Raw genomic sequence first — 13877 nt, forward strand, 5'->3', positions numbered from 1 at the left:
GCTCAACTGATTTTTAACAAAAATGAAAATTAATTCAATGGAGGAAGATTAGACTTTGCAATAAATGGTGCTAGAACAAATGAGGATTCATAGTTCAAAAAAAAAAGGACCTTGATCTAAACCTCAGACCTTATACATAATTAACTTGAAATGGATCATGGGCTTATTTGTAAATTTTAAACTATGAAACTTTTAGAAAAAAAAAGTATAGGTGAAAATCTTCAGCTCTTAGGGCTAGATGAAGAGTTCTTAGACTTGACACCAAAAGCATAATGCATAAAATGAAAAAATGATAAACTGAACTTTATCAAAATTAAAAACTTTTGCTTTGTGGAAGTCCCTGTGAAGATGATGAAAAGACAAGCAACAGATTGGGAGAAAATATTTGCAAACCATATATCCAAGAAAGGTTTGTATGTAAAACATATAAATAACTCTCAAAACTCAAAATTAAAATAACCTAATATGAAAAAAGATAAAAGATGTGAACAGACATTTCATCGAAGATGATACACAAATGGTAGATAAACACATAAAATACGTTCAATGTCATTAACCATTAGGCAAATGCACATTTAAAGCCACAGTCATATATCACTACATACCTATAAAAATGGCTAAAATAAAAAAGAAATAGTGATGCAAAACAACAGAGTCACTCACTCACACATTGCTGGTGAAAATGTAGAATTGTACAGCCACCCTGGAAAAGAGTATGGCTGTTTCTAAACATGTGCTTACTACAGGACCCAGTAGTTGCACTCTTGGACATTTATCTCAAAGACATTAAAACTTATGTCCACATAAAATATATATACACAAATGTTCATAGTTGTTTTATTCATGATAGCCCAACACTGGAAACAAATGCCCTTAAACAGATGAGTGGTTAAACAAACTGTGGTATATTAGTACCATGCACTATTACTTAGCAATAAGAAGAATGATCTATTGATGTGTGCAATTTGGATATATCTCAAGGGAATTAATGCTGAGTGAAAGAAAGCCAACCTCAAAAGGTTACATACTGTAGGATTCCATTTATTTAGCATTCTTGAAATGACAAAATTATAGAGATGGAGAGTAGATTAATGGTGGCTTAGGGAGGCTAGAGGAAGGGGAGTAGCTATAACCATGAAAGTGTACAACAGGGGATCCTCATGATGAAATTGTTCTGTATTTTAACTGTGGTCATGGTCCCAGAAGTCTACACATGTGATAAAACTAAAAGTTTCTTAGAACTAAACAAACACATAAACACACAAATGAATGAATGTAAAACTAGCAAAATCTGTACTATAAGGTTGATGGATTATGTCAATGTCAATTTTCTGGTTCTGTTATTGTATTTAGTTATACAGAAAGTTATGGTGAGTAAATGAGTGAAGGATATGCAGGACCTTCCTGTATTAATTTTCACAGTTGCATGTGAATCTATAATTATCTCCAAAAAAAAGTTTAAGAAAAAAATCACTGGACATAAAATACACTGAAAATATAAAGAAAATATGTACATATGGGCTCTTTTTTCAAAAATAGTATAATATTACTAGAAGGCAAAGAGTATGGCACACCCAGAGGTAATGTTTGAACAAGTGGTGGCCACCAAACTGCCTTCTGAGGAAGTGGATCCAGGCCTGGGAAGGACCTAGTGGGGTTGCAGCTTTGGAACGAGGGTTGAATTACTGAAGGCAGTAGAAGAGAGTGTGTGTTCTACTTCTTTCCCCAGAACCCTCCTTCACTCCTTTTTCCCTATGCATTTCTGTCTCCCCTTTAAATAAATACTGGATATATTTTTAAAGAATGTCATTACGGAGGGCATCAAATTACAGCATTCCAGAGTGACCAAGTGTTTAAACCTGACCTGGGCTGGCAAATCTGTATTTTTAATAATGCCCCATGATGCTTGTGATGAAGTGGTCTTTAAATGGTTTTTGGAAATTATTGTTCTAGGGAATTCTTGGAAAATAGTTTGAAAGTCCTATTATTTTGTTTATGGAATGGGTAAATTACATTAGAAATGTATTTCAAAAAGATGGTAAGGCCCCCTTTTCCTCCAATCTGTCCTGTTCAAACCAAATAGAAGTGAATCAACAGACAATTGAAAAACTGTTATGAATATTTGGCTAGAAGTCAGGGAAGGGAGCTCTGATGTAAGGACAGGAGTGGCATGGAAACGCAGGAAGGCAGTCCAGGTGGTGAGAAAAAGAGTTAACTCTTTTTTCCCTTACCCTCATATCATTTTAGCACAGCTACACTTAAGCCCTAAGTCACACCAAATAAGATAGCTTCAAAAACTCTAAAGTTAATCAAGAACCACTCAATCTATGTATCAACAGTAAGTAAATAAAAAAACAAAACCAAAATATGATGAAATATTTCCCAGCTAGAGCACTGATATAAAAATGAAGATAACTTTACAAGAGATTGTAATGCCATTTCTTGGTAATATGGCATTTCAAGTAATTTATAAAAGATTTTACTATTTTTTTTTCTATCAGAGCACATATTGACATCAATTTAAATTATTATTATATTAGTGAAAGAGGTAATTTCAGAATAAAACTTTAAAACAGAGGTGCATATAATATAGCCAAAGGGATTTAGAACTCAAACAGCTACAAATTGCTTAATATCTAGAAGACCTTTACAGTTTAAAACTATTTTTAGTTAAAAAAAAAAGAACCAGCTATTAGACTTCAAATGGTTTTAGGCTTCTTATATAAAAATCCAAATCAAGAGGATCGATACAAATTTCCTTTTTGTTGTTGTTATTGTAATAAAAGTTGTACTAAATAGGTCCCACAAAAGTGTATTTCAGGTTGTTTCATCAAGTAAGTTTTGATGCACATCAACTGCCCTGTATGAATGTTTTTAGCAAAAGATGTTTCTGGAGGACTTATGCTTTTCAGTTAAAAAAAAAAGTGTCATTTAGAAGGAAAGGTGTTTCAGGATTTATCTGACAGCACTTGTGGGAACATTTATGTAGCTTGCCAAATCTAAATTCTCTTTTATGAGTGCACTTTTGGACAACATTTAAAAATGGACCATAAAATTAGGCCACAAAAGCAAGAAATGAGGCTTTGACATCTGTTTTTTACTACTTTCCACGGCATTTCTGCTGTATTATAAATATCCTTGGCAATGCTACCGACCGTTAGGAGGACCTTCCTGACACCTGGCTGAACATAATGTTTGTCACTAAAATTGCCAAAACAGAAAATGCAATCATGATTATACTTTTCACATCTGCCCCCTCTTTTACATCTTATATACCATATTAAACAAAATTTCTTAATACAAGGCTGAGATTTAAAAACAAACAAAAGAAAAAGACTTTAGTCTGATTCTCACCACTAACCTGTGCTATGTGAAATTTGGAAACATTTAGGAAAAAGTGTAACTAAAGGTCCAGTGGATAATACAAAACTGTGTAAATCATTGCATCCCCAAATTAAGTTTGTATTGTTTATATTTTTATATTAAAAGTTTATATTCATAGTTTTATGTAGATTTTCATTTAGATTAGAATATTGTGTGTGTGCATGTGTGTATGTATGAATGCCAAAATGTGTGTATTTCTAATGCCAAAATACAGTTGCAGAATGGAAATGGATACGTTAGATGTCATCTTTATTTGATGTAATCCCCTGAAGTTTTTAGTACTTGGCCTAATGACATGGTTACCAGATTCTTTCTTAAGGAGGTCATTTTGGTTGATGACTAACCCACTTTTAAATCCTATGTTGGCTAAGTTAAGGTAATATAGCCAAATAAATAACCTGCTGGAAGCTGTCAATATACTTTTTAGTCTGAATAATACTGCTGTATTTTAAACAATCATAATGGTTGGCCAATGGTCTTTTCTACAGAAAATGCTCTTGAGTATTTGTTACTCCCAGATGTTCTATGTTAGCAGAGTTCATATCGAGAGCACACCTCTCTTCGCTATCCAGGCAAACAATTTTGAACCATTTACGTAGAGATGTTGTTCCAGATTAATTAGTACTCTTTCTTAAAAAAATATGAAGTAAACATTTTCTTTGTCTCAGATAAAAGAGTTCTAATGGTCCTATTATTGGAAAATCATGCACCAGTTACATCTTTTTTCCTTCCAACTTCTTCAGAGTAGCTACATGAAATATCTGCATTTATGTTAAAATTGGAATATACAATTTTAAATCTAGAATTAATCCTGGAGGTCATCTAGAAAATTTCCATCCCTTTATACTACAAAATTCAGACTTCAAGAGAAAGAGACTTGTCTTGTATTACCCATCTATTTCATAATAATCATTTTGGAACCTAGGCTTCTTCCAGACTGTAAGAATAAATAAAGTCTATAGTTAATTTCTAAAACTTCTGTAGTTAGTGCTTTAAAATTTTAATAGTTTAATACTCTAAAACTTTCAATAGTTAATTTGGTACCCAAACCATTACCAAGTCTGTTCTAGAATTGCTGCTACTAAATGGTGAAAGTTACTGACTGCAGTTCTGCTCCTCTTGTTTTCCCATCCATTGTCCAGCACATGCTAATAAATAGTAGTTGGGTTTTTAAAACATTGTGGGAAAAATAAAGCCAAAGACATTTATTTTAAAAGGTTAAATTACCACCTGTTGGATTATTTAGCATTCTATTTGTATGGCTAACTCAGGGACCCTGGCTATTTGTGAAAGCAAAAAGACGGTGAGTCTGCCGTCATGCTAAAAGTTAGTGGAACTCTTGGTGCTAAATCAGGATTTAGATTTCTGCAGTATCTGGCATAAATATTTACCCAGTGTTCAAGAATTCCTATATTCAAGTTATTATTAATAACCAAATGTGGATTTATGTTCAAAATTATTATTTAAGCATGGCATGCCTAAATTAATTCAAAAGGACTTTTAAATTAATTTAATCACTATAAAATTAGGAAGAACAGATTAAAAAGTTGCACGTGGTGTGCACACAAAGCCAGACAGATGCACGAGTACACACACAGCTTACCACCTCCACCTGCCTCACACACACATGCATATGTGAAGACATCCAGAAAAGAGATTCACTTATACAGGCAGAAAGATGTGTCCAGATCATCAGAGTCAAATCAAAGAGAATAGTTGAGGTAGTTTTTCAAGTATTTGGGTCAGAAAAACACACATTTACCTCAGATACTTGGATAATTGCCTCTGCTTTCCACTTGCTTTGGCCAAGAAAGTTTGCCACAGAGACAGACTAAAGATTCCATCTCATCAGTCCTTGTAGGACTGAGACAGGAAAATGGCCCTCATTGCCCACATTGGCTGGAGCAACGACTGACAGGGCGCCATTCAGAGGCATCCTGACCCCACTTGGCATTAAACCACAGCCATACATCTATTAATAGTGAAGTCTGCCCAGAAATTAAGCTTTCTCATTTCTATTAAGAATCAACAAATTCAAAAGCTGCTAAGGGCCAGTTCTCCATAACTCTTGTACGCTAAAGCTGAAATAATGAGCTGAAAGGTGTACCTGTTTATAATAAATACAGAATTTACAAGGTAGCCTGATTGTTTCAAAGCTAGAACTTACACGTAGTTCTATTTGATAAAAGCTCTAGTAAAAGTAGCAGCTTTCCCAATTACTACTAAAGTTATGAAGTACATCAATAATTTGAAACTGTATTTTTCAAAGTCAGTTCAATGTAAATTGACATAAATTCAAGGAAGTGTTCAAATATATCAACAAAGTATGTAGTTCATTCAGAATGAGTCATGATATTTTAAGCTTTAAGATTGATCTTGAAAGTGATTTAGTCTATCCCTTCATTTTACAAATTCAAAAATTGAAGCATAACTGTGTGAGGGTTATAAACTGGTAGATGACACTGTGAAGGATGCACTGATATAAATTTAGATTATTTTTCTTTTTCCTCACTGGAGTACAGTGAGAGAAGTTTCCTTGTAGGATTTCTTCTCTTCTTCAATTAATTGCTCCTGACTCTCTTTGTCTTATAATCAAACTGATCAGCTTTTGGCAAACTGGAATTTATTCTTTGCTACACAGTCAGCCTGTATCCATGATTCCCTTAAAAAATAATCAGCAAACCTGCTTCTCCTCACTCTGATTCCAGGAGGGAAAGCAGGAAAGATTTACAGAACTTAATAGTCTGGCAGGCTTTTAGACACTCCACTTCACTGACCCATCATGGGCTTTATACATCAGTGTCTACTTACCAGACAGTAATGTCAAATTAAGCTGACAATTACATCAAATTACAAGCAGTACAGATAACCAGTGATATCCAGAAGTCTTTATGGACATGAATAAATGGCAATTAGTTCATATTTTAAAACAAAATTTAAATTATGCTGGCAAAATATGTTTCCAACTCTAATCTATATCCTGTGAAAAGACATATATTATGAATATAAAATTAAAAAATAAAGATATGTAATTATATGTTAATGCATAATATATGACATAATTATATAGTATATTTTATAACAAAATACAAATTACATAGCATATATTTATTATATTATGTTAGGATACGTAATATTTATTAAAGCCTTATTTTTTTTTAATTTAATTTATTTTATTTATTTTTTGGCTGCGTTGGGTCTTTGTTGCTGTGCATGGGCTTTCTCTAGTTGCGACGAACAGGGTCTACTCTTCGCGTGGTGCTCAGGCTTCCCATTACTGTGGCTTCTCTTGTTGCAGAGCATGGGCTCTAGGCACACGGGCTTCAGTAGTTGTGGCATGCGGGCTCAGTAATTGTGGCTTGTGGGCTCTAGAGCGCAGGCTTAGTAGTTGTGGCGCACAGACTTAGTTGCTCTGCAGCATGTGGGATCCTCCCAGACCAGGCATCCAACCCGTGTCCCCTGCATTTGTGGGCAGATTCTTATCCACTGTGCCACCAGAGAAGTCCCTAAAGGCTAATTTTAACAACACTATTTTAAGAGATGGATATGATCATTATCCCCATTTTACACATAAGGAAATTGAGTACCAGAGAGTCTAAGTTACTTGCCCAAGATCATTTAGCTACTAAGTAAAAGGACAAGATTTGAATATAAGCAGTCTGGCTTCACATATAACACCCAGTTCATTGCTGTAACATAATATAATCAAACACTAATTCAGATATATTCAATGAGATAAAATAATCAATGTGGAAAAATTAAAATGTAGACTTTTTTCTTTTTTGGTAAGAAATGTTTATTCTATAGAAAAGTTACTGATGCAAATTTTGCAATTTTATTTTTGCCCATAATATATTTATGACTGGTCTAATAAAAAGGGAAAGCTATAATAATTAAAAATTTTTTTCATGTAGTCAGTGTCATACAATTATAATTACAACAGCAAAAACAATAAATCATAGTAGATGGTTTTAAGCTTGATTTTATAATGTGTTCTTTGGCCTTAAAAATAGTACATTCAAAATGTTTAAGTGTTTTAGATTAGAATGTATGTGTCTACAGGACTTTCATATAAATTTTATCATGTCATCCTAACAAAACCGCTGTGTGGTAGTCATGCAAGGACTGGTAATACATTCATAGGCAAAGGAAGTTTAAAACAAGAAGAAAAAGAAAATGAAAATATTCCTCAGAGTTCACATGATCAAGCCAAAACTTGGCCAGTTATCAGTGTTTCAAATTCACTACATAACTTACTTTTTCTCACTTCTCTTTAGTGTTTAACTTCCCAAATATAAAAATCAGATCAGATAATTTTATTGTACATCTGTTTCACATTGGTATATGGTTTGTTTGTTAAATTGTCCACCTAAATACTCTGAAGCATTGATAATTCAAAGTTAATTCAGAGAGTAAAATTTTAAGTTATTTGAAATTAGAATTTCATAATATCTTCTCTTTTTGGTTCATTTTATTTAAAAAAGAAGACAAAATGCTTTAGCTTCATTATTGAAAAAATAATCAATAGAAGACTCAATGGTATAAAATCCCTTTTAAGCAAAACTATTTTTTTGGTGTGATTTTTGTAAAGTCTGCCATTTCAAGTCTCAGGAATGTGCAATTATTTCCTCGTGGTACCTTTTGCAGACTGGCTTCCTGCCACCACCATCTATCTCCTTCCCACCAGCCAACCTCATCAGCCCAGGCCCTGGGAATTTGATTGGGTCACAGAATTTCTTACACCTAAGTAAATGAAAATGAAGGAAACTCAGAGAAAACGTTTACCGTCTAAACCTGTGGTCAGTATAACAAGCTGTAGAGAGGAGATTTTAGTCCTTTTAAATTCCTATCACATAGGTCCTTTTAGTCCTTTTAAGTTCCATTTTAGTCCTTTTAAATTCCTATCACACAGGTCCAAACTACCACCATCACTGGGATTAATAGAGACATACTCAAAGGGAAAGGGAGAAATGTAAAAGGGTACTACAAGCAACTATGGAATCTCCATTTGTATCCTACAAATTCAGCTATTCCATAGTTTGCGCCTTCCCTATTTCCTCTTCAGAGGTGACTACAGGATCCGGTCCTTGTGTGACAGAACCCCGTCTCCCATCCGTTATCTAAATTTGGCTTAGGACATCTCATTAGATCAACACACAGGGAGCTCCCAATCTTCTCTCTGCCACAGCACCTTTCTATTATAATTTTAACTGCCCAATACACTCATGAGTGAATGCAGATTTTGGAATAAATCCAAAGGGTCTTTTTTTTTTTTTCCAAAAAATTAAAACACCATTTTAATTTCTAACTGCCCAATGCTTGTCATGGTCACTCTGTTGACATGGGATGAGGTGAGGGACCTGGTTGTGGCCCACATGCATTTCCCAGGGCACTGCTGGAATATCAACTCCCTTATCTGAAAATGCATTGGGATGAAAGTGAACAGTGAACAAGAGCTAGCATAATTAAAAGGATAACCTTGAATACAATTCATTTTTACACAAAAAAATAATGTACAAACTTATGAAATTTCAATATTCTTAGTAGCAAATAACTTGTGACTCACTAGAAGGTAGCAATCCCTTGTGAGTCATTGAACAGTCTGGGCTCTGTCACACTGAGGAATATACTTCTGAGCATCATCTCACTACAGTCTTAGTGGCTCTCAACAGCTAGTACTTGAGCCCCCCCACACATCCCTGAGAATTTCTCTGGGGCAAGGGACTGTCCCTGTTTGGAACACACCAGGTACTTCTGATGTTTGTGGTTTAAACAAGTTGGAGGACCACTGTTTGATATGTTCCTGCAGAGGTTGGAAGCCTCTGTTACTAATTCAAGAAATGGCACTCCAATGTGCAACAGTTTGGGGAGGCTCCCTGTGTGACTGTTCACAGCCCCCTCTCTCCACAAAACTACCAAAACTTCATTTAAAAGGGAGAAAAAAAGAATATATTTAAAATTAGCAATTTCAATTCTCATCAAAAGACTTGGAAATCTCTTATGTTTGAAAGACAAATGTAAGAGACAAGTGCGTTTTTGTGACCTTTGTTACCATTTATCGTAGGACTAAATTTGCAATAAGCAGTCAGCAGTTTTCCTAGATACTATTTCTCCTACTTAAATAACTATAACCAGGGGGGCACTAGTAGTTATAAAGTGGTCTAATTATAATAATCAAACTATCCCTAGTTATGGATAGGGAACATAGGAGGATGATCATCTTGTTAATACCATACTTTTCTATAATAATATAGTTATACTAATATATGCATATAGTCATTAAAAGATCCACATGGCACAATGGAAAATGTATGGCTTTTGGCATTAGGCAAACATAGATTAGAAATGCACTTCACCTGCTGAATAACCTGTGGTCTTAGGCTAGTCAGTTAATCATCATAAGCCTCAGAGTCCATATTTATGAAAGAGAATAACAACTCCAGTTCACACATTGCCCATGATGACTTTCTATAAACATTTTCCTTTACTTCCCTCCCTTTTGCTATTAACGTCTATATAGACATAAACAATAAATATAATATTAATCAAGACACAGGTTCCCATGACTTCCAGCCCCAACCTCTGATTAAATTTCATAAATCGCTGCTTAAATTTATCCTCAGGATTTTTTTCTTACTTAGAAGCCTTGAAGGCATGAGCATAGGTTTGGGTAGGTAAACTTGTACTATGTGGAGTGGAATTACAAAGGCTCTAGGAATTTGAGGGTTTTTTTAAGGGGAGGAAGGGATCTAGTTACAACTCTTGTTCCTTACAAAGTCAGTCACTATTTCTGAGGGAAACAGGTTTGATTGAGCCAAAGCTTGTCACTTCAGCCTTCTCCTTTTTGGACTGCCATCTACAGTGTTTAGAAGATGTTTTTCTTTGTTCATTATTTCAACTTACCCATTAAGGATACTTGGCAAATTCCTGAAGTATATGGCTTCCTGCTCCTAAATGGGCATCCACACTTGCCCTTCAGCCTTGATCTTTCCTCTTGCAGGTAAAAACAGAAAAGATGGAGAGAAAAACATGGCGGATCCTTTTCTCCCCGTCTGTGCAAGCCTGCCTCCAACCTGGTGATCGTTGACACTCACTCTTTGTGGGAAAACCTTTTTTTTTTTTTAACATATTATATTAGATTTTACTAATTAACTCAATCTTGTAGCTTCTGCAGTTCCCCCTGCCAAAATCTAGTTCTTAGAGGATTTTTTTCCCTTTTGAACATCTAAACATACTTTGAGCAGAATGATATTTTAAAATATAATTGTATAGCTTCATTAATATCTGAAAAATGCCTACTGAACTAACCCAGTACATCATATAATGGCCAAGTAAAAATTTCATGTTTTCATATCCTGTTTTTCTTTGAAATTACATATCTCAGAAATTAGTTCATTATCTGAAAAAAAAAAATGAAGAACTGGTGAATTATAATACAGGAGTGTTGCCACTGAATGGACTGTTTGATTTACCCAAGCAGGTAATGAACACTGTTGCTGTCAAATTCACTAATGAGTCATCTTAATTAGGATGTAAGCTAAGGGGCATTATTCCAGTGGCCTTTTGTATCCTGGTGCCATATATATTCTTTGGCAAGAAAAGATCAAAAGCAGCAATAAACAACTGAAGACCACCCATGGCTCTGTAAGGTTTTTGGAACAATTCCTGGGACTGGGAAGTGAAATTGGTCAGCATGTGGAGAAAACTGTCATCTCAGTAGCAAGATTTAAGTGAAGATGACTAAGCCATTAACAGCACGTATGCATATTTAATTCTGTTAACTCCTAGCATCAACCTTCTTGGATCTTTTGTTTTGAGAGGAAGGTCAAGACTTTTTGGAAGGACATGAACAGAAATGGCAGATTAAAATTGAAGTGTATATAATTCTTTCTGGAACTGCTTAAATTTCATTATTTGAAAATATTTTCATTTCCGCCCTTTGGTCAAAGAGACATGCTTAAAATTCTTATTTCTTCACAAGAAATAATTTGCTCTTCTTAAACAGGTTTATGGTTAAGGGTGGGATATTATATGAACTTCTCATTTAGTAACTCTAAAATTCCCATCTGTGGTTGGAAGAACTCTTAGGAAAGCTTTGAGAGATGTGTAATGACCCCTAAATATGTATGTAGTTAAAAAATAATTGATTAGTCATCGTAAAGGAATACATGTCTTTGGCTCAAAATGTTACTTATTTCCACCATTTTTCATTTTCTAGTGTTAACTATTGTCATAGAAGGAAGCATCTTAGGATTTAGGCTGGAGATCTAGGGCAACTGTCATTTTAATAAGATATTTTAAAATAATTCAAAATTGTCATGTATCCATAAATGTTGCCATGGAGATGTGCATGAACCAGCATTGTGGTCCATAGTCCATCACTGAAAGTATACCACCAAGATCAGATAGGAATATAGTTTTGGAAAGACAGAATAAAAATTAGAAAGGAAACCACATAACAGTTATGACAAGTGGCAGGAAAAGGAGAATATTTTTGTTTAGATAAACTGCATCAATATCAACTGGAATTACACAGATTCATTTAGCTCCTTTATCCTCATTCTCATTTCTAATAGGGATCTATGTTCATTTTTAACAATGTAAGAGGTCAAAATACCAATTTTAGAGGTTGAAAAACTACAATATTCCTATTAAATGGTAGAGATGTTTAATATTCAGCTTCATCTTAGTACAGTCTTAATGCTTTAACAAGAGCACACAAATTTGTGTTTTATTACCTTATAATAAAGCTGTTGTCTTAACTAATTTTCAGGCCAAGAACAGGCATGTAGTAATAAAGAGACTCTGACATGTTTTGGTAAAGAAGAAGCCATGTGCCTTGATAATAACTAATGTTGTTTCAGCATTGTTATTTTCAGATTATTTTATTTTAAAAGGGATGATAATTTGTACTGAAAGTTTTTTGTTTTCTTAACATTTAAACTTTTCATTAAAATTTGCTCTTTTGGTAAAAATAAACGGTGAACCACGGGATATTCGTATGTGGTGCTTTGCTTTTAATTACTCACGGAGTAATTACAAATGGAAATAGGATGACACTGAGATGTCTTTCCTGCTTAGCGCCAAGGCTTGCATTAAATGTGTGCTATGCGGAGTGGAGTCCCAGAAGGACCAGCAGTTTTTTGGGGTCCAGTTCTAACTACAGGTATTTAGAGAGCCGGTAAGCCTTTTGGAGGGAGAAAGTGCGTTAGGGTTACTGCCTAAGTATTGGCGCTGACTCAAGTGACGCCTGGGGTATAGTCATGGGTACTATGCATCCATCGTGTTTAATCCTGGAGGATCCTAGTTTCAAATCTTCTATCCCACTGGACTTATGGGAAAATTAGTCTCAGTTATTGATTGAGAAAATACAGTCAGCTTATAATGTGTGAATAATCATTTTGAAAATTTTTTTCCTGCTATTTTTCCTCAAATGTCTAAAAACTACTTCACTGAGTGTTACTACATTCCTAAAGAAGATATGGCAGAATTGAGAAATAATTGTATTTATGTTCATTTTTCCTTCTAATTACTTTACATGTGAAAGAAAACTGAGTGGAAATCACATCTGTATTTTGTTCACACATAGGTATTTTTTTTCTAAAAATGCTAGTAAAATTCAGGAAAGTTTAACAAATCCCTTCATGATAATAACAAAACTGGGTATGTAGTAGGAATTTATAAATGGGTGATATCTTTACCTTCACTTATCTGAACTAACAGATCACAAAATGATTTAAAAAGCTGTAGTCAATATATCGCAGTTTTTGTCATTTTTCCCACAATATACACTAGTGCCCAAGTAATTCATATTCTCCCCAACAAAAAAGGTCTCTAAAGGAAAACAGTAAATACCATTTTTGAATTTGAAGCTGCTAATGCTGTGTTTAAATGATTGTTTTTACTATAGTTAATGAAAAGTCTCATGGCAAATCAGTTGAGTTCAAGTCTTAGCTTTGCCGTTTGCTAGCTGGATGACTGTGGTTATTTTATTTAGTCTGGGTTTCCTCATTTGTAAAATAGTGAAAATAATAGTGCCTACATCATAGCGTTATTTGTAAGAATTATGAAAGATTTAGCAATGACTCAGATGTAATAAGGACTTAGTAAAATATATTACTTTTATTAAAATAGACAATATAAATTTCCTTTTTTGGATTCACTAACACTTTATGCTCTTATGAGTTCATACTTTTTTTAAAATGCAGGCAAATCCAAGAGAAGCACAGTATAAATGTGCTAGTTGTCAGGTAGTTCTCTGCAGGCTTTTTGTGGACAGACATGTTTGGGCTGCATGATTTGAATTTCAAACGGGCTTCTTCTTGCCTTGCCTGGGTTGTACCAGGAAACTCAGTCTCTTGTCTTTTTCTGTACTGTCACAGACCAACTGTTTCATTCTGGCAATAACCTTTCTGAACTGCAGCAACCTTTTGTAAAATGTACAGGTATTGGCTTCAGTGATCTCTAAAGTGTGTGTGACCTACATTACATAG

General features: G+C 34.4%; 1 protein-coding gene across 2 annotated transcripts in view; it reads left to right on the plus strand.

The window, feature by feature from the left end:
- CNTN1 (contactin 1) overlaps window positions 1-13877 on the plus strand; it is a 257042-nt gene that overhangs the window by 159468 nt on the left and 83697 nt on the right. The window contains exon 15 of one of the 2 annotated variants that reach the window (XM_024740426.1): window positions 10385-10464. The exons of the other annotated variant lie outside the window; for it this stretch is intronic. Within the exon in view, the coding sequence (XP_024596194.1) occupies window positions 10385-10464 (80 nt within the window). Of the gene's footprint in view, window positions 1-10384; window positions 10465-13877 lie in introns of those variants that run through there. 2 annotated transcript variants of the gene reach the window in all.

This window comes from Neophocaena asiaeorientalis, unplaced genomic scaffold (assembly GCF_003031525.2).
Source record: "Neophocaena asiaeorientalis asiaeorientalis breed wild unplaced genomic scaffold, Neophocaena_asiaeorientalis_V1.1 scaffold340, whole genome shotgun sequence".
Lineage (NCBI taxonomy): Eukaryota > Metazoa > Chordata > Mammalia > Artiodactyla > Phocoenidae > Neophocaena > Neophocaena asiaeorientalis.